The following is a 24,981-nucleotide window of genomic DNA, read 5'->3' as shown; positions in this document are numbered from 1 at the left end:
CCCTCCCCCATCTTGTAACCGTGTTCCTTTGATAGTGTCCTCCATTGTGGGTCATTATAGAGGACAACACAGAGTGAGATATACAATCTAACACCACTAGATAGCACTGTTAGCTCAAGCTGATTAACATCACTGCAGTGCTCCCCCCAAACACACACATACACACACAAGAAGGAGGCTTTGTAACTGATACACAGAGAGCCTGCAGGGTTTAGTACTAGTAGACATAAAATGCTTTTATTATTATGGATATAGAGGCAAAAAGTCTGAGCTGACATTCTATGGCATTGAGTTATAACTGTTTTTGATGTTTTGTTTTTCAGATGCACATTATCAGAGGCAACAGGCAAAGGTTACATGTCATGCAAACTAGATAAATAACTCTTTATGTGTACCTTTGCTATAAAGTTAATCATCCACTGGCAATAATGTAGTGCTCTTAGTTAAAAAAGGAAAGAGGAAAAATATACATACAGTATGTAAACAGTCAAAGAAATTGCACTTTCTTGGCTTGTTATTAGAAGCCACACTACTGAAAGAGAGCAGAAAGTTAACACTGGAAAAACTAATTCACTGTCACTGATTGTCTGGCCAATTAAAAAAAGTACGCTCAGCTAAAAAGAAAAAAAAGAGACATTATGTAATTCTACAAAAAAAAATCATATACAATCATCGTCACTTTTAAGGAGAAATGTCTGATATATTGGTCAGCTGTGTAACTGGTTAAAAACATCTTAGTAAAATGAAAGATTTGATTATTAACCTTTATGTATAATCCCAATAGTATTGTCATGTATAATACTAATTTTACACGCTACTGCTGATAGAAGGAAAACAGGTCTCTCTCTATGTACATTCACAAGAAACTAAACGCTTATGGTTACGTCCACTAAGTGGATTAGCCCAATGCTCCTAAGATGAGAACAATGTACTATGCATCTGTACAGAAAAATGACCTCCAATCCTCAAATATTCACAACTTAAAAAAAAAACAAAACAAAAAACATAACAAAGGAAGTCCTTACATAGTCCTTATCAGAGGAGATATTGCTTTTAAAGACTGCATGAGTTCGCTTAGGTTACGTACACAAGACAACATGGCACTTCTACAGAGCATTTGGGGCAAATCAATTCTGGTTTTCATTCCCTTTCCTCTCTCCTTTCTCCCCCCGAGGACATTCTGATTGTCAATGCTCTGAAGCAAAGAGCTAAACATTCTCAAAGGCAGTCTGAAGTAAACAGAAACACTTTTTACCCCTCTCCCTCCCTTCCCCAGGAAGCAATACTGAAAATAGTCAACAATAAACATTCCTATCATGAATATACTTTGTCCATTTCTTTAGCAGACAGTACTCAAGCTGTCCTTTTTTTTTTCAAAAATAACTTCTTTCTTAAAACCTCATTAGAAATTCTCTTGCAGCGATGCCAAAATTCCTATCACTAAGCCCACCCCCCTCCCCTGCCTATTCACTGGTACATAGCAGACACTGTCTTGGTAAAGTGAAGAAAAACCCTAACACTGTCTCAACAGACTTTAACTGGCTCACTTCTCCTCGTGTCATTTCCCAAAGGTGCAGTGTGACTTTGAAAGCCTAACGACTAAATGAGGGTTCAATTTTGACCTACTTAGGGCCCAGGCTACATTTTTGTTCCCCCGGGCAGCTTGTGAGCTCCTTGTCTCTTGGAAACTTCAGAGCCGAAATGCTGAGTACTATATATGTCCATGTTCGGTCTCCGAGCAATGTCTGTCTTTCCCAGTTTGCTTAAGGTGCTGAAGTAAGAGCAATCAAAGTGTATGTGTGTGCATTTATAGTGTGTCCACTCAGCATACATACAGTCTTTAGTGTGCTTGTTCATCCAGCACTAGTGCAAATTCATTTCAGCTGGTCTGTTTCTTTCTTTCATCCGGGACAGTCTATCTCTGTTTCTCTCATCCCTCGCCGCTTGGACAAAAGATGCGTTGCCATGGTTTCATCCTTGGTGTGATGCCCTTCAGAGCGCTAGGTTCAACACACTCATCTGTCAGTGTGTGAGATGTCTTTCTTGCATTTTCAGCCGCTATAATTCTCCAGCTCTCTTCTCCTTTTCTCAGTTGTTCTCTGCGGCACTACTACTGTTAGTAGCAGTGTTGTGACATCAGTTCGTGTCCATCTGTCCGGTGGTGGGCCTGGTCCCTTTCTCAGAGTGGCCCCACCTACATAAAGGTAAGATACTATCAACAAAACAATGCACATACCTCTCCGAGGCAATCTTCTTTCTGTATCTGATGCTCTACTTACCTCCCTCTGTGAGCTTATGAATGCTGCAGGGTCAAAAGTAAATCATTGAGCCGTCTCCTCCTCTGTTTTCTGCTGCAGACCTCTTCTTCCCCTCGTCTTTCTTCCTCTCCCTCCTCCTCTTCTCTGTTCTGGGTTTTGGTGGGCTGTGGTGAACAAGTACGTACAACTAATTGCAAAAGCAGATCTTCATCCTTGTGGAAATTTGCATTCATGAAAGGATTTTTTTTTTCCGTGGGTAGTGTTTTTAACTCACACAGGGGCTGGCAGTGAGCGAGCTGGAGGTGTCCTGACTCTGCTGGTGGGGGTCACTGCTGATAACCGTCACCTCCACCCCCACTGGATGATCTGAGGGTCAGAGGTCAAACAGTGTACTTTATGTTAGTGAAGGCGTTGCAGGAGGAAAAGAAAACAGCACATCATCTCTTTTACAGATATATCTGATATTATGCCAGTGTCCTTATTTCCCCTTGATTCTTTTCTGCAATCAGTCAGGGAGCCTTTGATGGAAACTGTGTGGTTTCACTGCTAATGGGGAAAGTTGATGCCTGCTGGGTTTCTGGACACCAGGAGTGGATGACAGAAATGGGGAAACTTTTCTGCAGGCTGAAATTCTGTGGTTGGAAAACCACTTAGTTTGTGCTGCTGAGTATGATATGGAGAGACAAGCCAAATATGAGGATGATGGGCTGTAAGCAGAGCACACACACGCACACATACATGCACACATAAAAGTAAAAGACACAAACACAGGGAACAAAAGGAAGTCTATACAGATGTCCAGTAAAAATGAAAATGTGTAGAGTTCAACCACATACACGTATGCATACACAAACACCTACAGAAACAAAAACTAACACACACACTTGCTTCATGGACCTGACTTGATGTGGCTGTCGTCCCCATTGGCTCCATCACAGGACTGACGTTGTGAGTCCCTCTCCTCCCCCTCTGCGTCTCTCTCTCTCTCCCTCTCTATCCTCAGTCGGATCTGTCTGTCTCTCACGAGCTCCCAGTTCCTCACGAGGAACACGTGGTGTTTCACCACAAAGCTCCTGGCCCGGCACACAGGGGAGAAACATTAGCCGTCCACTCTGACATTAATTCAGTAACAGTGCATCAAGTAGTTTATCTTGAAATGTGAATCGCTGCATTTTTTTTCCATACCTCTCATTGCTGGTCAAAGGTTCCATGTCGAGGTGAGGGAACAGGCTGGTAATGTCACTAGAGCTCTCCTCCTGTACAATAAAAAGCAAATGGAAGGGTGCATGTAAGTTTTAGAGTACCAACCATTAAAGATACATTCTTCACTGGCATAAAACAACCTCAAGCCACATAAACTCACCACTGTCTGGTGAGAGGATACAGTCCTCTCCTTCAGCCGGCCTGAGTGAAACAGAGAGAAAGAGTAAGATACTGTATGAGAGTATTGATCTGACCCATCAACTAAACCTAAAGCTAACACATCTAATACTGGCAACTCACAGTAACGCCGCTTCCTCTTCAGTGGGACAGCAGGCTGCCTATGAAGCTGTAACCAAACAACATGAGAATTAAATCCCTGTATATTTGTGACACTGCAAAAACCCACTTGTAAGACTCCTTTTATCTCTGTGATATGGGGTTCTACTGTACCTGGTTGTGTTGCCACAGCCACATTACATCATAGGGTAACTGAAAATGAATCCGCTTCAGCCTCAGGTACTTTCCTAGACGACACAAAGGGAGTTTATATAGATGATCACAGCTACAAGAAACTACAGCAGTGTTTGCATTTTCTTATATACTCACCAACATGTATGGGAGCAGGTAAAAGGGTGTACTCGCGCTCCCCTGGTATGTACTCCAGACTCTCTCTGCATATCTGCTGGGGTTGAGAGGGGGGGCTAGGAAAGACATACCATAAATAAATAAACAGGAAAAACCTGGTAACAAAGGAATATTATAATAGATTGTTTATGAAATCTGTCAACTCACTCTGTAGTTTTGTAATCATCCGAGTAAAGACCTGCCCTCAGAAACTTCTTCCTAGGAGGACCATCAGCTCTTTCCTCTCTTTGGATGGTTACTGGTTGGGACGGAGCCTGATCCACATCTGACTGGCTAAAACTTTCAGGGGGGGTGTCACACTCGGGTTTATCCACAGCGACACTAAAAGGAAAGCATAAAGAGAGAGATAGAATGATAGAGAGGAAAAAGAGAAAGAAAGAAAAGGCACTGGTTTAGCACACAGTGCTGAAAACAATAGGTTAATATAGCAATAGTGAGTGGTTGTATTGAATTTTCAAATCAACCAGCTCAGGTGCTTTTTGATGCAGTGGTGAGTGTTTACCTCTGATGACAGGGAGAGTCACCATGTTTTCTCTTCCGTCCCCTCTTCCTCCTGGCCTGCAGCTCCAGCTCTGTCACCTGCTGCACTGTGTCGCCTCCTCGGTCTCTCTCTGGCACTCGTTCTTCTTTTCTACCGCCCGCTTCTCTTCCATCTCTGTTGTGGCTGTGTCCTGGCAGGAGGTCGAGTGATGACTTGGAGGGAGCTGCGGATGAGTGTGTGGGGGAGGATGCAGTGAAGGGCAGTGGGTGCTTCCTGGGCCGGCCTGGCCTTCTTTTGTTTTTCACCGCCACACTGTCTGGCGTTGGCACACTTTTCTGTTGCCCCCGGCTTCTTGAGTCACCTTGTAAATCTGCAGTCATTGAAATAGAAAGAGGGAGGGGAGGGGAGAAGGGGGAGTTGAGGCAGGAGGGGAGGGTGGGGTGTAAGTGGCAGAGAGGAAATGAGACAGATGTGGATCAGTGATTGAGGCAGCAGGAGGTGTGAGGTGAGGCCAGTCTAGGCTGAGTCATGCGGATGGGCCACAGATTAGGTGAGTCACAACATTTCCTCTGACCAGATCACTTCTGGGAAATGCATTAACAAGTGATTTATGTACACAGCAAAAAAAAAAACACTCAAGAATGGACACAAACACTGTGTGGCATGCATACTTTTTAATGTGAGCATGCACACTTGCGCACAAACGGTTTTTGCATGTTTAGTTAATGTGGCACACAATCTCGAAAGGCTGAGCAGAAAGAGAAAGAGAGAAAACAGTGTGTGTGTGAATGTGCCCATGACAGCATGCCATTCTTTAAAACACGTGTGTTTAGTTAGATGATGAACTGATGTTAAATGTATTCCACTTCCTTCCCCTCACAGGCTCTCTTTGGCCCCCTTCTGACCCCAGCGCTATTCCTTCATCAGTCACTCCTGAGGTCATCTATCTTTTTGTTCCATTTTCCACAGTTCCTGACAAGACTGACCACTCTTTCCTTATTGGATTTTTCCAAGTCAAATAGGCCCTGTTGGCCAGCAGTGAGGGATAGGCCAAGCTTTAAATAGTCAATCTGGTGGTTAACTAATGACTGTGTTCACTGGGTAGCCCGGGGCTGCAACAGTGTGCGGTTCGCTGCAAGAAGATTTCAAAGATTTTCTGGCAGATTCCCATCAAGATGCTGCCCTCCTGCTATAACACTTTTTAAAAATTCCAACAGAGAGTGGTTGCTGAGTGGTTGCATTTGTGTGTGTGTGTGTGTGTGTGTGTGTGTGTTTGTGCATGTGTGTCAGGCACGTTCCCTGCACAGCAGAGGGAGCCTGAAATTGGCTATAAAAAGAACGGAGTCTGATTTCCTCTCAGACACCCTCCAGGTTTTGATGTGTGGCTCAACAACACCTGAGAAAAAGCAACGCTGTCACGATATTGGGCAAACTCTTGGTGCCACAGTCTCATCTCCACATTGTGCAAATACAAAAATCTGTCATGCTGCGCAAGTGAAAAGAGGCTCTTGGCATAAAACCTTTTCACTCAGCAAGCTGTCATGATTTGGTTGCCATTGTTGTATTTCAATGGTAGGCACAGTTGACGTTCGATTTCCCATATTATCTAGATTACTGTCAGTATTCTACATATTCACCTTTTCTGGAGATGAAACAATAACAGAATACAACTGTGCATTCATGTGAGTCAAAAAGCATTTATCGGCACAGTTTCCAGCCAGTGAAATACAAATATTGCAATGCTCAAGTATTTGCACCAACTTTAGCGCTGATGCTAACAAAATCTGATTTTGAGCCGTCAAACGGAAGCACAGATGTGTTGTTGATCTTTTCATTCACATATTTAGCGATCAGATCATTCATGCATCCTCACCTGCTTCTCTCCTCTCTCTCCAAGCTGGCTCGTCTCTCCTCCACGACCTGTCTTCGCTTCCTGAATTCCTACTGGCCAATCCGCTCCTCTGACCCCTCCCACCTGTTGCCATGGCAGCGGATGTAAACAGGTTGGTGTGTGTCGGGGACGGGGATGCCCTGTACAGGTTTGACTCTTGAACATCCTCACCATCCTCGTCCTCTCCGTCTGATGCTATCAGTCTGCCTGTACGTTGCTCCCCAGTGAAGCCTCTCCAGCTGGGGTTTGAGTTTCCAAATCTTGGCCCTCCCAGGACCCCGAATTTCATCCAGCTTTGGCCTAGGCCGCCCCAGCCTCCTCCAAATGAAGACAGGTGAGAGGAACCCAGCCCCAGTGAGGTGAGAGATGTGTGTTTGTACCTGTCTGCTGAGGAGGAGGAGGAGGATGATGATGATGTGGCAGCAGCAGAGGAGAAGGAATCATTTCCGTTCTCACATAACCAAGGCGATTCTTTGGACAGCATGCTCCCCATTCCTCTTGTCCCTTTCCTTCCTCCCTCTCCTTGCCCCAGAATGAACCCAGATCTTGACTTTGAACTGGCCAACCCCTCTCTCTCCATGCTGTCTTCCTCCTCATCCTCATGTAACTCCTCCTCCTCGTCCATCTCTCGCCCGCAGTGCCGGTGACGGTGTTTGTGTTTGTGTTCGCTCCTCCCACAGCCACAGGAGAGGCTGGATGTGAACCCTGAGCTGAGATGTGGGCCTCCTCCGCTGCCTCCTCCTATATCTCCCTCAGCCTCTCCTCCTAAAGCTCCCTCTCTCAGCAACCTGCTCCTGCGCCTGTGGAATCTGGCGGGGTTGAGGAGGAAGTGGGCATGGTGGGGCTGATGGGGGGCATACTGGTGGGGAGATGGAAGCGGGTAGGAGCTGGGGAGGTGGTGGTAAAGTGTTGTGGCTGGGGGATAGCTGCTGTAAAAGCCCATATTTTCAATGGTCTCCTGGAACTTTGACGGGCAGCCACACTGTCTGCGGTCCAGCTTCCTGTTACAATGCACTGGTTGGCAGGGGTAGAAAGGCTGGGGGGAGAAGGAGGGATTAGTAGGGTAAGACGAAGGGTGAGGCGAGTAGAAGCCATTCAGATTGATCCTGAAGATATTAGAGCGGAGAGAAAGGGAGGAGGGGTGATGTCGCCTTCCTCCAGCAGCATTCCCACTCCCATCAAAGCCCTGTCCTAGTCCTGTCCTCACCCAACTCCGCCGTCCGATGTGGACCTCGCTGAATTGACCGATCAGATCTTCTAGTTCAGCCAGAAACTCTGGATCCTGCATGTGCAGCTGCTGGTGCTTCTTCTTATGTTTGTTTTTCTGTCTCTTCAGTGCATTGTGCCCAAGGCAAGGATAATAGTCTGAATGAGTGCACTTATTGTGTCCTGGGCAGGGGCAAGGACACAAGCAAGTGCAGGGAGAGGAACAGTCGTAATCCCTCCGCCTGTGCCGGTGTCTGTCTCGATGCCGCTCGACAGTACTTGAGTTGCTGATGGGGTTTGTGTGTCTGGGAATATGAGAGGGGGGTGAGGAGACAGGAGAGGGATGGTCCACAAGAGAGGAGGGGTGTCTTTGACCCCCAAGCATCACTCCCGACCCCTGACCCAACCTGAGAATGCCTCGAGCTCCCCTCATCTCCCCTCGTTCTGAAACACTGTTGTTATCTGTTCCAATTCCGCTATCGCTAGGCAGTGTCTCTTCGCTGTGTGACTCACTCCTGGGGGAGGGGGTGGCCTCTTTCAAGTGGCCAGGAGAGCCAGGTGTGTGATGCAGTGGAGGCGTGGGACAGGAGAGCTTACATGAAGACTGGTGAAAGGGGAAGTGATGCCTCCCCTGACATGGGCAACTCTTCTTCACAAAGGGAGAGAGGGAAGAGGAGGAGGGAGGACGCGGGGAGGTACAGGAAGATGACGGGGAAGGGAGGGAGAAGGGGTGAGGAAAAAGTAGGGAAGATGACGGTTCTGTGAGGCTGCCCTCACTGTAAGGACTCTGGGCCCCACTGGAGTGGGTAAGAGATGGGGAGGGAAAGGGATGAGAAGGAGGAGGCTGGGGCTGGTTAGATGAGAAGAGAGAAGTTTCAGAGGGGTTGGTAAACAGAGACGACTGAGAGGAGTTCTGGGGGTTAGAATTTAGGTTAGCTGGTTGGACTTTAGGCTTGCGTCCTCGCCTCTTGCCCATGTAGATGGTTCCTCTCTTGCTCACATTGATCTGAGGGCCCAACTTACTCCCAAAGGAGGAGGACAGGGCTGAGAGCGTGTGTACTGTTGTAGCCTCTATTGATTTACACATTTTCAGAGAGGTCTCGCCATCTGCTGCCCCGCCTCCCTTTCCCTCCTTTCCTAAATACCCAGACAGCATTACCTTGTGAAGTCTCCTCTTCTTTCTTTTCTTCATCTCATTAATCAACCTCCTGATCTTTAGCTGCCTGTTCCCTTTTTCAGGAGGATGAAAATCTTTACTCCTGTCTGTATCATCAGTGTGATTCAGTGCAACTCCTCTCTGGTCCTCGGGGAGGGGTCGTTTGGGAGGACGGCCACGCTTCTTGGGGCTGGATTTAGACTGAGAAGCACTCTGCAGTACTGGACTTGGCTCAACCACAGGGGATTTCTGAACTCCGTTACACCCCAGAGGAGGCACCTCAGCTGGAACAGCGTTCTGTGAAAGTCTGGGGGGAGGATCATCTAAGCTGGAGCTGTGGGATTTGGGGCGGCCCCTTTTTCGGGCAGGAGTTATGGAGCATCTGGATGTGGAGGGGCTGGGGTCTGATGTGGGGTGACTCTGCTTTGGGGATGGAGGTTTGGTTGCAGAGAGAGGGGAGGAGCTGCTGGTTAAGGGGCTAGACGCAGTTGGGTGTGACTCATCAGTCTGCTGAATATTGGCCTTGGCAGAATGGGACGTCTTGGGATTCTGGGGGAAACTCAGTAAAGGATTATGCTGGGAATCTGAAGAGACTTCCTGATTTTCCGCCCGCTGAGCCCGGTGCACCAGCTTGGTCCAGCTGGGACGTCTGGCTTTACGTTTCTTGAGCGGTCGGCTGTCTTGCTCTTGGGGGGAAGAAGGGGGAGAAACAGGGGCACGGGCAGAAGGAGTGGGCAGAGAGGGAGGAGCAGAAGAAGAGGAGTGGCTTGGAGGCACAGTTGAATGTCTTGAGATGTCTTGTTCTTTTGATTTACTGTTGTCACCTGTTGTTGTTGCTGGCTCAGCTTGTTTAACTGGCTTGCAACTGTCGTCTGTCTTGTCCTTCTCCTCTAGTCTGCCTGGACTCACTACTTTACAAGTTTTATCTAGTTTACCACTATCAACTGTTTCACCACATTTTGCATTATTGTCTTCTGTTTTTTGTCTGTCTGGACTAGGCTTATCCCTCTTTTTCTCAGCCTTTCCTCTTTCAGTCTTTAGTTCATCCCTCCACATATCATCACTCTTATGTCTTTCGACTTTTTCTTTACCATGCCTTGACTTTCCATCCTTCCCTTTCTCTTTTTTCTTCTTCTTGCCCTCCTCCTTTCTGTTCTCACTCTTGGCTCTTTCAGCCTCCAATCTATCTCGCTTTGATTTTTTGTCTTTCCTTTTCTCTTTCTTTGCTTTCCTATCTTTCTCTCTCTTCTTCTCTAGTGAGGGTTGTAGAGAGGAATCCTGATCTTGGGATTGGGCAGAGGAAAGATCCACAGTGGGGGAGGACTGTGGTTTAGGGGTGACTGAGGGAGAGGAAGGAGAGCCTGGCCTACTCTTATTGGACAGGCTAAGTTCTTTATGGGAGCTGGTGGAGGCTGGGGGTCTCGTCGAGGAGTCCATGGAAGAAACAGAGGAGGAACTGCTGTGTTTTCCAACTTTGATTTTAGACGAGGTGGAAGTGCCAAGGATGTCCGTAGAGCCTTTCCCATTCGATAGTCCCTTCTGTCTTGCTGTCTGTACCAAACCATTATGTTTCTTGGAGGTGTTTCCTTCATTCCTGGTCTCCGATGCAGAGACAGCCTGGACGCATGGTGTGGAAGGAGTAGTTGAAGCTGTCGGGTCTGTTGTGGGCGAACAGGGTTTGTGTCCTGCAGGAACAGGCTGGCCATTAACACTAGGAAGCTTCTCTTTTTTCACTCTCTCTGACGAGCCATTTGAATTCACCTCTGTCTTATCAGCCAGTTTGATAGGAACCTGGGGAATGCAAACATGCAATCTCTGTCATAGACAGCAAAGGCTGTGACATCCATTCGTTTTTGTAGACAACAACAGTGAACGACAATGGGGAAGAGACAATAAGGAAAATGCTTTTGTTTTTGTCTGCCCATTAAAAGAGAGAGTAAGGACAAAATGACTCAATCAGGCAGAGAAAAGAGGGCATACTGTGGAGAAGGAGAGAGTGAGGTGATGGAAACAGGAATGGGGTTGACACAGAAAGGAGAAATACAAAGGCAGAGAAACAGAGAGGAAGGGAGTGGGACAGGGACAGAGGGGGAGTGAAAGATAAATGAGAGCAGGTAGAGAAAAGAGGGGATGTAAAAATAGAAGAGAGGGACAGATATAGAGAGCCTGGCAGAGACAGAAAGAGAGAGAGAGAGAGAAAGCTGTGCTATTGGTGGCTATAAATTGCCACTAATACAGATGAGAAGGCTTGACATTTCATACTTGTCCTGTAATTTTGGTATGCTGCAGCCTGAGTGGCGTTTGTGCAGCTAAAGCAATAAGCTTCCCCTTGGGTGATTGTCATAAGAACTGATGGACCAATGTCTGTAATAGCTGCAAGTGGTTGCCGTGCTGTTGTCCTATTTATAGGTCTGTTTATTTAAATGCGCTGCTTAAGCTTCAATATTGAGACAATAGCTCATTTGACCTTATTACAACTGAGCACAAAGTTGGGAGATTTTGTACCATATAAGCCTGTGTGGTGGTTAACTACAAAAACCAAAACAGGGCTACATGTGTTGGCTCTAATAGGACTGCCATTAATCACATATGAATACCTTCAGCCACTGTAACTCTTGGGTTTTTTTCCATCTTATGTAAACTTCAATTAATAACAGGTTTAATATTGGCAGCTGACAGTAGGGAATCTGTATGTGTGTGAGGGAAATTGCCCTTGTCCTTAACTTACCTGTTTGGCAGACTTCGTCCCTTGGCTGGCTGTGGCCGGGACTGAGGCGGGGGTGGAAGCTGTAGTAAATGTTGATGATAACGGCAATGGCTGCGATGACGAAGATGATGATGACGATGATAATGATGATGATGCAAGTGGTGGTGAAGCAGCAGACGCAGTTTGTTTGGATGTGGTCTGGACAGCATCCAGGCCTGAGCGTTGCTCTCTGGTTGCCTCGTCTGGGGTAGAGCTGGTTTTACTCTGCTGCCCCACTCCTCCTTCACCATCCCCCCTCAGCAGGCCACCCCTGCCTTGTCTCTGATAGGTCCTGATGGTGGGCTTGCAGACGTAGCTCTCCAAGATCTTGGGCGGTTTCTTGGTGCGCTTGGCCTGGAGTCCAATCCGCAGTCGTACATTCCCCTCGGGGCAGCTGGTCTCTCTGCCAGAGATCTGAAGCTGCTGCTGCCCTGCGCTTCCACAGCGCCCCTCAATGAACAACTCCAGCACTGCCCCTTTGTCTCCTTCTCTCTTCCTTCCTGCTCCCCTTTTCTCCTCCTCCTTTTTCCCTACATCTCCATTCTCCCCCTCACCTCTTCTCTTTTTCTCTGCCACTTGGTCCTGTTCAGAGTCCTCAGGTGCAGAGGTGGGGTCCAGAGTGGAGTTTGTGGCTGGAGGGGTTCCCCCCTTCACTCTCTGGTCCATCAGAGAAGTCAGGGGGGAGAAGCAGGATGCTGTGGGGTTCCCAGTATAACACTTTCAAATGTAGCTGGTGGGGTTATTGGGGTCAAGGGCTGAATGAGCAGAATGCAGGTGTAGGTCAGGAGATTTCCAAAAGAATATCCTATAACAGTCCAAGCACAGCTGGCTGCCTTCATCCAGCGAAGGTCTCTCTCTCTCTTCTTTAGGCTCGAACTGAGAGGGAGCAAGTTAGAGGCAGAGAGAGAGAAAGTGAGAGAGAGAGGGAAGGGAAATACAGACAGAAAGACAGAAAGATAGAGAGGCCAGTGATTAGTCATTTCAGTGAGCTCAGATGCTGAATAGCAGCCGTACAGGAATTGAGGGGAAAGTCCCCTTCCTGCAGGCAGCTGTAGAGAGGTGCTAAAGTCTGTGTCCACAGAGATGATCTCATCATACAGAAAACCCAGGGGGCCAATCAACGCTGCCGATTCCCAGAATGTCGGCACTAACGGGAAGAAAGACCTACTCACATTCTCCAAAAACACCATTGGCTAGATTTCTCTGACAAACTGTAAATAACAGCAGCTCTGAAAGACGGCGAATACTCCTCAAGCCTCTGCGCTTTTACTTATGATCTAATCCTTACTCTGCCTCCTTTTTCCCAAATCAATATATCAATCAATCAGCTCCTCACTAATTCAAACACTTGATCCAGTCTCCTCCCCTCCTCTCCCCACTGTCTTTGCGCCTTCTGTTCTCAGCTACTCCCACAAGCACTTCTCCTCCCACCCTTCCCTCTGCTGTACTTTCTTTTCTCTCCGAAACTCCCCTTTTCATGTTTGGCAGAAAGCTTTTGCATGCATTCTCTATTAGTCCCATCTACTCTCTCTCTCTCTCTCTCTCTCTCTCTCTCTCTCTCTCTCTCTCTCTCTCTCTGTAGACCACACAGTAAAATGGTCAACTCATACACTGTATCCATGTTAATCAGAACCATATTTCCTCCTCCACTTCGTTCTTTTTCTCCACTCCAACCTAAATCCCTCCATTCACGGTCCGACCGTTCCCCTCCTCCCCTTTCAGTAGTGGTAACACAAATCCGTAGGAAAGGGTAAAACTTATTTTTGGAAAGGAGTGCAAATTCCTCCTCCTCCCATTGCTTCCTCTAAGTCAAGTAAGCTTTTCATTGACCCCATTGTAAATGGACTTTTAATGTGACATTACAGCAAAGTAACACACCCTGAAATAACATTCTCCTCACCAGAAAAACTTTCGCTCTCACTCGCACCAGTTTTTAACCCAATGTATCACGGGGAGGCAGCATCTTCTGTCATGCCTCCTTCATTACACCCTCTCTCTCATTAAGGGAGACACTCATCCATTTTCTAATAAAACACACCCTGCCAAGCATTCTTGCAGATCTCTCCTGAGAGCCTCTTATGAAATAGCTCATCTGTCTCTCAACACACTGAACTGCCCCCTTAAACTTACAAGAGCATCTCAGATAATGTTTTCATTTAAGAGCTCAGTGGGCTATCTCTCCTGCCTCTTGGTCCCTCCACACCCAAACCCTTTCCTTGAATCATACTGAGCTCAAATCAACATCTGTTCCAGTAACTGCTGTTATGTAACCATTTTGGAGAGCATTTCCAAGGCCAAACCTCCTTACAATAAAATAAAAACGAACACAGAGATGGACAGTGGTCCTCCTAAGTAACAGCAACCACTCTTGTTATGACCTCTATTCCAGACGCCTGACCCCTGCGAAGAAGAGCAACCTTAAGAGGATCCAGGCATGAGGAGGAGCTTGAGTCACACGGGTTCCAATCATGTTGTGCAAAGAGACTATAAGAAGAGAATAAGAGTGGCAGGTTTTCAAACTTAAAAGGGCAAGTACATTCAACATCAGTCAAAGTGCATACTAATAGCTTTTTATACTCTCCAGAGCTATACCTCTCAAACATAACTCAAAATTATTCTAACATTAGACCAGAAGCTATTTCCAGTGACAGGATGATGGGTGGACTTGACACTGTAGTCAGTGTGGTTCCTCGGCAGCGCTGAGGCGGACGATTAAATCATGATAATGGGCCACCATATTTCCAGCCATCATCATCATCCCATGACGGTGTGATCATCAATAACTACAACACCGTTGTCATCTGCCTGACAACAGCGGGAGCACAGCGGCCCTGCCCCCTGGAAATTAGGGTGCTGTGATGGCATCTCACACATATATTGAACCATCCACGAAGGTTCACACACACACAGTGGGCGCAACCTGACTCCACATACACAGGGAAGTTTCTCACGTGAGTCTCTCCCTCCTCCTCCCCCTCACACACACACACACACACACACACACTAGTTAGGGTATTAGAAGTGTGTTGGTCGTACATTGTGTACCCAGGTCGCAGCTGCGTAGGCTGACTGATGTTTCTACTGTAGATACAGTACGGGCAGTGGGGGTGTTACCGCACTGGAGCAACCTATCACTGGTTTACTGAGGACGTCAACAGGAGCTTCCTTCTCCATAATGACTTTGCGCACCTCTGAAAATCACTATCCGCCTGATGCTGTCGCACTTACAAATGATACACACATGCACGTGTTGTTGTTGTCGTCACTCCGATCTCCATAATAAAATATGTCGCACATTTAGGCGCCCTAAAACATACGCGGCTGCACACCGAAACTCAACATGGAAGTAGGGGCTACGTAGCATGAAAATGTGCGTGCTGGTGGTGTTTGTGATGTGGATTAGTCCTCCGAGCCACCTTTTTATTTTTTTAATTTGTTTATTTATTTATTTATTTATTGCCCCCCCCCCCCCCCAATCTGTCCTCTGCTAGCCCCTTCTGCTGGTGTCAGCAACATTGAAATAAGAAATATCACCGTGCACGGAGAACAGAGGGGAAACACACTCAGCAACAAGGGATAAAATTAGCGCAAAGCGGATGCACAAAATTCTCTCTAAACCTACTGTGCTGTGAGCTCGCTGATGATGACAGGCCTGCACACATTAATACAGACTGCCATGACAAGCTGTAATAAGGCTACGTAGGCTACTTACCCGAGAGCGCGTCCCAGAGCCAACTGCGTTTAGGCAGGAGGTTAAGGTGTTGCTGTCCTGCTCTCCTCTTCGCACCAATAGCAATCCACAGCTTTTGGTGCATTAGATGTTGCTTTGATTACATAACTAAGGCCAGCGGAGGTTAAAACACCTCCTAAAACCGAGTTTCAGTCCCATCGGAGCGCAGAGCCTACTGTGCAACAACATTGGCGCGGGTGTTTTCATAATCATACAGTCGACAGATCTCCGTCGGCGCGTCTCCGCAGCTAGGTGGCGGACTGGTTACGCTGGATCTTATTTTTCGCCACTTCTCTCGGGGAAAGTTACATCGCTCCCGCCTGTGATAATGGCTCAGACTGTGCTCTCGTATGCGCACAGGCTGTTAACGTGTCAGGACGACAGGGTTGAAGGCTGCGGCGGTGTGTGTGTTTGTGTGTGTGCGTGCTTGCGTGTGCGTGCGTGTGTGTGTGTGTGTGTGCCACAGTGGTTACAGACTGACAGAGCAGAGGGGTTGGTGGATGTGCGGGAATGCAACTGCGTGGCCATTTTCATGTGGCCAGAGGAGGAGATAAAACGGTGAACACAGCACAGGATCTCATTGCGGTTCATAATAGGCGATTGGGGAGGGCTATTTAGACGCTTAATAAAATGGCGACGACTTGGCTAAAATAGGCTGTTGGTAGGATTTGAGGAGCTGCTCAAAAGTTGCACCGTGTAATGCAATACGGCATTGAGCTTACACAGTGAGGGAGCTCCAGCAAAGACATGCAGGCTGGGCTGGGCACTTATTAAAAAGTTAATTTGTCAGATCTGACCATCACACCGATCAAAAACTAGAAGCAATTTTTTTAAATCATGCAGTAGGAATAACACAAAATCTATATAATGCACGACATAGCCTATTTATATTACAGTTACATATTTAAACATATGTTTTTGTAACAACATTATCATAAAGTTATAACTAATAAAAACAAAATAATTATAATTACAGCAATAATAATGATGAGCATGATGACTTTTATTAATGTGGAAATGTATTATTATTATTATTTTTTTTTTTTTTGTTATTTATCGTGTGATTATAGTAGTAGTTAGTAGTACTGGTAGTAGTAGCTATCATTTCTATGGCTTGTTGTTTTATGTCTATGCATGGGACCCACTATGGGGCCACAGGATAAAGATATGCTTTTGGGCGTCTATTTGCCCCCTGTTGTTCCTGCGCTCTGTGCATTGTGTGAGTGTGGACGCTGTAATCTCCGAATTCCCAGTAAGTGCATAAGACTAAACATGAATTTCACTCACACCCAGTAAACAACCATTACTACTGTACAGGGCTTCCTGCATATCAAATAGATACCGGTAATTATCCAATACATGGTTTTATTTCAGAATATGCAAGGGCAATATCGACTAAAAACAAAGCTAAATTTTGATTTAGATTTAGATTTAGGGTCCCTCTACATTACAGACCCTCAGGATGAGGTAATGATGCAGTGACTGGCCCCTGTGGTTCATATCAAATGTTGAGAAAGAAAGGCTCTGCAGACTTAGGCACAGAGGTATTTAAACAAAAAGATTACCTTATTGGTAATTGGTAACATTTAAAGAACAAAACTTTTTTTTGCCACATTTGCATTGGATCCAAGTGAACAGAGCCTCTCATTAAATGATTAAGGTCTTTAAACTAGATTTGGACACAGATTAAATGAGAATACATGACCACCTTAGTTGATATTGTACTATAATGGTGCATATTCTGAAACAAATTTGAATTAATACAAATAGAGTACAACTAATCCGCACACAGTGTTGTTTGCTCTTGACTGTATGTGTCACTTACAGGCACACGTCATGTCTGGAAATTGAATGAGTTGATAATTAAATTATAGAATTAAAACAAAAAGGGTTTATTTGTCACACACATCCACACACAGCACAACGTGCAGTGAAATCCTCAGTTACCACATTCATAGACTGCATAGTCCAAGTAATGAAACAGAAAAAAATACCATGATCTCCTTTTATAATAGAAACATTAGAAAGAGCAAATTTAGATGAAAGAAAATAGAAAAACAAGGAGTAAAATCAAGTATAATCCTATAGAGGTAAGTGTCAAATATATTGGGTAGCTCTGAGAATAATGGTAGTATGGCCTACACAGGGTGATTTGTTTTTCATTATGGATACCTACTGTGTAATAGAGGCTTGTAACTTTTTTTTTAATCTCCCCAGAGCCGCTGCAGATCTATTAGCTTACTGGGATTATAAAGTTGAAAGTACTATTATAGCCCCACTGGGCCTTCTGTTGATTTAAAAAACAAAGTGGGCAAAATCTCACAGGACTCCTGTCAAAAGAGCCATGTTTAGCGCTTCTAAACCGGTTATTAATTACTGAACACCTCCACAGTATGTTTACAGCCGTCATGCATGTACCAGCGTGACTTATTATTACAGGTGAAACATATCAAAGTCTGATAAACTCCATTTTCCTCTGCTGTTGTCGCCTGGCTCCTGGCATCTGATTGGCCAAACAGAATTGTGATGGCGTGACGTCACTTCCTGCACCGTGCTACATGATGGCGGTGTCCATGATGGCTCTGGCACATTGACTTCGCCTGGAGCTGTGTGGTTTTACTCTCTGCTAAACTCAGAACTAAGGACGTTTGTCTCTACATGACATTAACCGAAATCCTCGCCAGTGAACCTTCAATGAACTGAACCGCAGGTAAATGGCTTTATGTGCTCATATAGCTCCTGCACTGCTGATGTTAGCTGTTAGCTAACGGTTTACGCAAGGTTACAGGACTGGGGTGTGAATGTTCATATTATCTGCTGCTTTAGTGTCTCTGGTTCCCGAAATATGACTTATATCCATGTTGTCTTCCATGTTTCAGACCATGGCGCTTCATAGACTGTCCTTCAGACTACGGCAAACGGTGAGGCAAATGTTAAAAGAAGGTTTGAGCGTTAACTGAGAAGCTGCAGACACATAAAATTACCAATGATCCCTTTTAGTTATTTTTGACCTGGGTCAGCTGCTCTGTTTAGGAGGGAAGTGTTGCAACTGTGCATTAGTTAATTTGAAAAGGCCGTCAATAAACCCACTCTTATTAACCAGAGCTTTTACTGAGGCTATTCAACGAACTATTTATGGACAAGGTAACTTTTGTAGTTATTTTCTAAGATTGCTTAAGACTCAGCATCCTCCTTTTGGACGCTGTAGGCTTCTGTTCAGTCTCAGAGGAGCTACAGAAAGGTTCAACTGGATGATTTCACTTTTTAAGGCACTTTAAATTTAATATTTGGGTTAAACATTTGCTTAAAATACACGTCAAGCATCTAAGTTTGTTCAACAGAGAAATGATGATGTATAAATGTTGATTACGGTATATATTCACATTCAAGCCATTTTACTTGGGTCAGTTTTAGATGAAGAATTTCCATCAATGTTTTAAGGCACTGTATGGTTAATTTACTTGGTTAACATTGTACATAATGTTTAATCACTTATCAACACAGTACCATTTGTTCTATTTGGATTATTTTTCTGTTTTCTCTGACCCTCAAATAAAAATATGCCTTCTGTTAAACTTCTTCAGGTAACACATGTAAGGACTCTTCATACCAGTGAATGTGGGCACCAGCAGGAGGCTGTGGCTGTAGAGTCAGAACCTGAGCCTTTCTCAGTTTTCAGAACGCAGGAGAAAGATCCGGTAAGCAGAAGTGTTCTGACAACTAAAATCCTCACCTTGGTTCTAACAGTGTGGGCACATTGTACACATACCTAGCTGCATCAAATTTGTGTTTGTAGTGACATTTTCTGTATACTTATATGATTTCTAGCTGGTGAACTCACTATTTGTGTATTTCGAGGCGTGTCAGTCTGAGAAACAGGTCGGACAGTTTTACACTCTGCCCCCTGCACACGTCCGTACTGCATTCCCTCATGGCTTTCCTTGGCGCTATCAACAACAGGTTGGTTCTTGTTTGTATTACTTCATACGCACAATTTTTTTTGTTATTTTACAAAGTCATGGATGATATTTGGTTACTGTGTTTTCCTATTTTAAAACAGTAAAATGTGTACAGTGAAGACACTTTTTTCATGTATGGTTTTATAGGTAAAGACGTTCAATGAGGCCTGTATAATGGTGAGGCAGCCTGCCCTGGAGGTCATCTCGTACCTGAAGAAAACAGACTACAGCAAACCTGCACAGCGATATTTATTCTGTATCCTTCAAAACACACAGTCATTCTCACACAGGCAGAAAATGAACGCACTCTTCTTATCCAGATGATCTTGATTTGCTGACAATTGTTCACCTTAAGAAGTTGTTCAGATGGGTTGAATGGCAGTGGGAAGACGATGTCTCTCTGTCACACAGTCCACTTCTGCTACACACAGGGGTGGCTGGTGCTGCATATTCCTGATGGTGAGACAACCACAGTCACACATGACAGATGGCTAACTGGTGACCAGAAAGTTTCCATAATTACCCATCTACATCTTCTCTTTCGTTTTTTGTTGTAATTTTACAGCCCACCTTTGGGTGAAGAACTGTAAAGAGCTGCTGCCCTCATCCTATAACACTTCTCGCTTTGACCAACCATTACAAGCTGCTGAATGGTTACGCAGCTTCAGAATCACCAATGAGCAATTCCTTTCAAAGGTAACAATTTTTAGGCAGTGTGCCTGTATGAACATCAGTCATCAGATGATATTTACATGGGCGGCAGTTTTACAGTGTCATCTAAATGGTTTTAAATATACACAGTCAAGTTAAGGCTTGTAGAGTTTTACAGAATTTGTCACATTATTAACAATCACTTGGGCATTAATAGGCCTTTAATGAGCCTCAACTGTGTCTTCACAGCAGTTCAGGTCACATGCTGATACACGTAAAGCAACTAAACTGCTAGGTGAGACCGCCTGACTCTACCCACGTGTGCAGCTTTAAATAGGTTCTCTGCATAGCACAGTAGCAACTGAACAGATCAAAGCAAAACAGTCTTAAACACAGTGACACTCATGCAATTAATGTAAATGGACAACATTGCGCAGCTTAAAAAAAATCTGGGTAAAGATATTAATGGGTGTAGATATTGTCATGGAAATATTTATAACTTAATATGAATCATAAACCTAATTTTCCACATTTCATGAATGGGGAAAGAAACATTGGAAACTTGGTGCAGGAACTCAAAGGGGAACCAAGCCCATAAAAAATGGTCAGTGAAATTGTGCTGTTTCCTTCCCAGATAAAGACAAAGCACCGTTATGTGTGGACAAAGAGAGAGTTCACTGAAGAGGGAAGTCTTCTAGGACAGCTGGTGGATCAGGTGAGTCCTCTCAAAGTACCAAAGAGTGGGACTCTGGGCATCCCGACCTCAACTCTTTATTTGTTGAGTATTTATTTTTGTCCACTGGAGGTGTGGTTTTTGTTGCTCTCATTTTCATGTCTTTGTTTTATTTCTCTCTGTTACCTGTTCTCTCCTTCTGCCCTACAGATTTCCCCATAGGGGTCATTAAAGATTAATCTTTCACCTTGTCTGAGCTTAGTGGTGATCAGTAGCTGACGAACAGAGCATGGTGATGGATTGGCTCAATATTTTTGTACCACATGCTGACAAAGGCAGAAAGGAACAGTAGATTTATATGCAGCCTGCTAATTTCTCACTGTTTGCAGTCAGTTGTTTTGCTCTGCTATTGTTTACATATCATTTGCTCTAAGATAATGAAAACTTTGGGACATTAGCGGTGCTATATCGTGTCTGACTTGTCAGTGAAGCTATTTTTAGATGACTGCTAGTGTTACTGTGAGCCTGTTGGTGCGCTAATGTGGTTTGATCAAATATTGGTAACTATCCATCTGACAGCACATTATTTGACAAAATAGGTTAGACTGACAGTTGTGGTATTTTCTTTCTCATCTGAATCTATTTCAGACCTCCAGTTCTGGCATTTTTATTAAACAGTTGGACGTTTGCAGGCCTAAAATTAAAGAAATTATGCATGAAATTGCTTCAGTCCTTTTGATATGCCTACATAACACATTGTTATCAGGCTTTGATAGGGTTTCCTTTGCCGTAGGGTATTTCTCGTGTGAAGAGCAGCTGTGATGTGGTGGGGGCGGTGATGAAGGAACTGAGGCTGCAAAGCGGGCAGCCCGAGTCAAACTTCCACCTGGCCGTGGCTGTGGATGCTGTCAACGCCCTGTGGGGAAGATCCACTATCAAGAAAGAGGATAGGAGCAGTGTGAGGAAACATATTCACAATCATGTCATGCTTCATATTTATCTTCATGCTTCTCTTTCAGTTTCCACAGACAGAAAGTCTTATGTGTCTCTTTCTCACCATCATCAGGTGGATCCAGAGGAGCTCACTTTGGTTTATAATCTGAGGAAGCTGATGAGGAACGACTGGGTGAGGCGTAGGCCATAGTTACTTGAGAATATTATATTTCTTTTGGGTTTATTGTTTTTTAACACTCACTCTCCTGTCTCAGACTGGAGGCGCCATCATCACCACTGTGTCTCAGACGGGCTCTCTCTACATGCCAAAATCTGCCTACTTGCCTCACGAGCTGCTGGGAGAGGTCAGAGGTCATTTTGTTGTAGCTGTCTTTTTTTTTTTTTTTTTTCCTAGCACTTGCCCTCAAGTTCTAACAGTAGATCACTGTTTTCTTCTCTAACTGTGGTCATTAGTCAGGAAAACGAAATTTTTACCTCAAGACTGCACCATTCCAATCATCAGGTCTCAGGACCAAAGCTGTTTTTTAGTGATACACACAAGACATAATGATTATGCTTTGTTGTTGCTTTGTGGTGAGTATCTCAGCTTTTTGTTGTCTGTAAGGAACGAAACAGCCAGTATATTCAATAGAATTGCTAGAAATTTGTGACATCTATCACCAGTCTCACTCTTTGTTCAGCCCATACGGACCTTCCCTCTTTACTAAGTGGGCTATTTTATACAATGGAACAGCACATACGAAAAGCTTTGTGGAACAGCTTAACAGAATAAATCCTCAAGTGTGTGTGTGTGTGTTTATTAGAGTCGTATTTATCTGATGTCTGCTTCATGTCACAAGATCAATGTTCCTAATGGACAAGTAAATCCATCATGACCACCCACCTCTTCCATTTATGCTGGACAGTGATTGAACCATAAAAGTCAAAGTGGGGTCATATAGCATCACTCATCTCACTTAAAAAAAAAAAAAAAAGATATAGTTGCGCAATATTAATTGTTTAGACCTCTGTTCATGACCAGCAAGCATGTGGGCTTGACTTCAACTCATCTTTTTTCACGGGTTTAGTAATTTAAATGGATTTCTGATTTCTCTGTGCACCTGAATTATATAAATACTGATATCTGATTTTATTTGGATATTATGACCAGGTCTGTGGTGCTTATTATTATGTCTATTTTTCAAATGCATTTTATTGTGATCATACACATGACACTGACCTTGTTTGTGATTATATTAGATCTCTGAACATGTTATTGAAGCCAGTGACGTTTTTCTCTGCTAAACACAACTGAAGACAACAGGTTTGATTTCCTGTATTTTGACTTCCTGTCTGTGCTTGGCTCTTCAGAGAGGTTTCAACAACATGGACCCGTTTATCCCGGTGTCAGTGCCCAACTACAGCGAGAAAGAGTTTGAGAGCTGTTACCTTTACTATATGGACCGTCACTGGCTGCAGCATCCACAGAGTAAGTGATAATGATTTTGATGCATTTTGCCATGACATACTAATGATGTCTAAGTGATGTTTTACCAACTCTGATATATATCTATTTTTTTTTCCCATCAGGCCGAACAGAGGATGGGAAGAAAGAACTCATCTTTTTGAGCAACAGAAATCCAGCGATGTTGGACAGAGTTTGTTCCTTCCTATAAAGTCACACAAACACTTAAATCACACACACAATATCAGTGTCTGAGAAAGACATACACATACAAACGTCCATGTCTATGATGTGTAAATTACAATTCATGTGTGCTACTTTGATAATAAAATGAACAAAGTAAAGAACTTTTGTTTCTTTTTAAGTATAAAAGCAGATTTAAGTCATTAACTCTTTATTAATTTAAATCCACTGCAAATAACTTTTTGTCTTTTTCTTCTTTTCTGTTTGAGAGTGGAACTCTTTATTAAATCTCCAGATATAGATAATATTAATCCCAAAAGGAAATGTCAGAATGACAGCAGCCACTATGCATAAATCTTAAGTGATTTTCCTGTGAAAAACATACAATTTAAGGCTAAATCACATCCAATAATTTAAAAGACTAAATGAAATATAAATATACTAGACATTTTATCTACACCATACTATGTTCATTCACTCTAGTATTCAGATGTAAATCAGGTGCCATGGAAAAGATTCAATCACATCATTCAATCTAAGGTTTTCTTTTGGAATAGAGTGCTATTATCTGCAAATAAAGTTATGACTGTTTTTTCTGCAAATGTCTATGTTTAAGAAAGTCTTCAGATGACTTTACTAAAACATTTCTCAAACATTTATTTCACCTGCTCAACTGGATCACAAATGATATAAAAGATAAAAAGCATTGTTTAAAATTAAAGCTGCAAGCAGCAATGGGTGGGCCCTCGCGCCCCTTGTGAGCTGCGGGAGTCGCAGCCATGCACAGGAGTCCTCCTATGTCCTCTCCTCTCTCCTGCTCTTCTCCCCAGAGAAGCACAGCAGTATACAGCAACAGAAAAGACATGGCCCCCTCCCAGCAGGGGGCGCTATGGTGTATCACCATATGAGCATATAAATGAGTTGAGAGTGTGAAGGTCATCCTGATTATCTGTGCAGAGCAAACGTAATTTGGTTGAATGGACAGTGTGTTATTTGTAAATTACTTTAGTGTTTGTGTAGGCATTTTAATGGTGTTATTTTCAGCCACATATGTTAAGAATACCATATGTGTATGTCCTTGGTTAAATACATCCTGGTATTTGTGGATATATATATGAAAAAGTTAACTTTAATGGACATTTGTACTTGTGACTACATGTGTAATGTGGTTACAAGAAAGTTGCACATGTTAAGGGTAAAACGTAAAACACGTAATTTGGTTTGATGGACAGTGTGTTATTTGTAAATCACCTTAGTGTTGGTTAGAGTTTGTGGATGGAGGTTGAGAATGTTTTAGTGATTAAAAGCAATTTTACAATGGTTCTGGCTTGTTGATGTATACAGGTGTGCATCATAGCATTTCCTTTTTATCTTAATTATTTATACTTGTTTATTACTGATACACAACAGAGCTGTGTACCTTTTTAATCTCTTTTTTCTTTAATGAAATTTGTATTTTTTTATATAGCTGGTGCACAAGAAAGTTGTGATGCAGCCTTTTTTACTTATACAGTTTTTTTGTCATGCACACAACAGAGATGTGCACTGCCATTTTTACCATTTGTCCTTTACTTATATTCTTATTTTGACTGTGTTTCTATTGGTGATGCAGAACAGAGATATGTTGCAGTCTTTTTTACCTGTTTTTCTGAACTTATATTTTTATATGTACTGTGTTTTTATTGCTGGAGCACAACAGAGCTCTGGTGCATTTTCTACATTTCTACTGTGTGTGCTCTTTACATGTCCAAATCCTATGCTTTCTATACTTTCTCAACAATTAAGAACTATTTCAAATCAT

General features: G+C 43.9%; 2 protein-coding genes across 7 annotated transcripts; one reads left to right on the top strand and one right to left on the bottom strand.

The window, feature by feature from the left end:
* Positions 1–216: 216 nt before the first annotated feature.
* Positions 217–15,714, bottom strand: LOC121185565 (histone-lysine N-methyltransferase ASH1L-like). 5 transcript variants are annotated; one of them, XM_041043790.1, is made up of 14 exons: positions 15,299–15,711; positions 11,569–12,462; positions 6,461–10,631; positions 4,609–4,957; positions 4,254–4,427; positions 4,068–4,162; positions 3,912–3,985; positions 3,762–3,807; positions 3,622–3,662; positions 3,444–3,514; positions 3,156–3,331; positions 2,533–2,624; positions 2,280–2,422; positions 217–2,194 (listed from the first exon to the last, which is right to left on the bottom strand). In XM_041043790.1, the coding sequence occupies exons 2-13, from the start codon at positions 12,250–12,252 to the stop codon at positions 2,294–2,296; spliced, it is 6,102 nt and encodes a 2,033-aa protein (XP_040899724.1). In that variant the 5' UTR covers positions 12,253–12,462; positions 15,299–15,711; the 3' UTR covers positions 217–2,194; positions 2,280–2,293. The 5 variants fall into 5 exon arrangements, 3 of the variants coding, with proteins under 3 accessions (XP_040899724.1, XP_040899725.1, XP_040899726.1); XR_005894373.1 differs by lacking the exon at positions 217–2,194 and having other exon boundaries at positions 2,281–2,422; positions 3,161–3,331; positions 15,299–15,712; XR_005894374.1 differs by lacking the exon at positions 217–2,194 and having other exon boundaries at positions 2,393–2,422; positions 3,143–3,331; positions 15,299–15,712.
* A 2,157-nt stretch (positions 15,715–17,871) lies between these two features.
* On the top strand, positions 17,872–23,341 carry dap3 (death associated protein 3). 2 transcript variants are annotated; one of them, XM_041045348.1, is made up of 13 exons: positions 17,872–18,026; positions 18,196–18,237; positions 18,901–19,014; positions 19,175–19,276; positions 19,423–19,531; positions 19,642–19,734; positions 19,841–19,971; positions 20,561–20,641; positions 21,393–21,557; positions 21,666–21,725; positions 21,808–21,897; positions 22,904–23,021; positions 23,123–23,341. In XM_041045348.1, exons 2-13 carry the CDS (start codon positions 18,199–18,201, stop codon positions 23,206–23,208), a joined length of 1,188 nt encoding a protein of 395 aa, XP_040901282.1. In that variant the 5' UTR covers positions 17,872–18,026; positions 18,196–18,198; the 3' UTR covers positions 23,209–23,341. The 2 variants fall into 2 exon arrangements, with proteins under 2 accessions (XP_040901282.1, XP_040901281.1); XM_041045347.1 differs by having other exon boundaries at positions 19,145–19,276.
* Positions 23,342–24,981: the final 1,640 nt, after the last annotated feature.

This window comes from Toxotes jaculatrix, chromosome 8, assembly GCF_017976425.1.
Source record: "Toxotes jaculatrix isolate fToxJac2 chromosome 8, fToxJac2.pri, whole genome shotgun sequence".
NCBI lineage: Eukaryota > Metazoa > Chordata > Actinopteri > Toxotidae > Toxotes > Toxotes jaculatrix.
This window is presented reverse-complemented; position numbering and strand designations above follow the sequence as displayed.

Excerpts from the sequence above, each read along its gene's own strand:
- dap3 (XM_041045347.1), top strand. The coding sequence starts at position 18,199 with ATGGCGCTTCATAGACTGTCCTTCAGACTACGGCAAACG. Across the intron at positions 19,015-19,144 it reads GAACGCAGGAGAAAGATCCG|CTGGTGAACTCACTATTTGT; the intron begins GTAAGCAGAAGT and ends TATGATTTCTAG. Across the intron at positions 21,558-21,665 it reads AGAAAGAGGATAGGAGCAGT|GTGGATCCAGAGGAGCTCAC; the intron begins GTGAGGAAACAT and ends CACCATCATCAG.
- LOC121185565 (XM_041043790.1), bottom strand. The coding sequence starts at position 12,252 with ATGGACCAGAGAGTGAAGGGGGGAACCCCTCCAGCCACAAACTCCACT. Across the intron at positions 4,958-6,460 it reads GAGAGAGAGGAGAGAAGCAG|ATTTACAAGGTGACTCAAGA; the intron begins GTGAGGATGCAT and ends CAATGACTGCAG. Across the intron at positions 4,163-4,253 it reads GATGATTACAAAACTACAGA|CCCCCCCTCTCAACCCCAGC; the intron begins GTGAGTTGACAG and ends TGTCTTTCCTAG.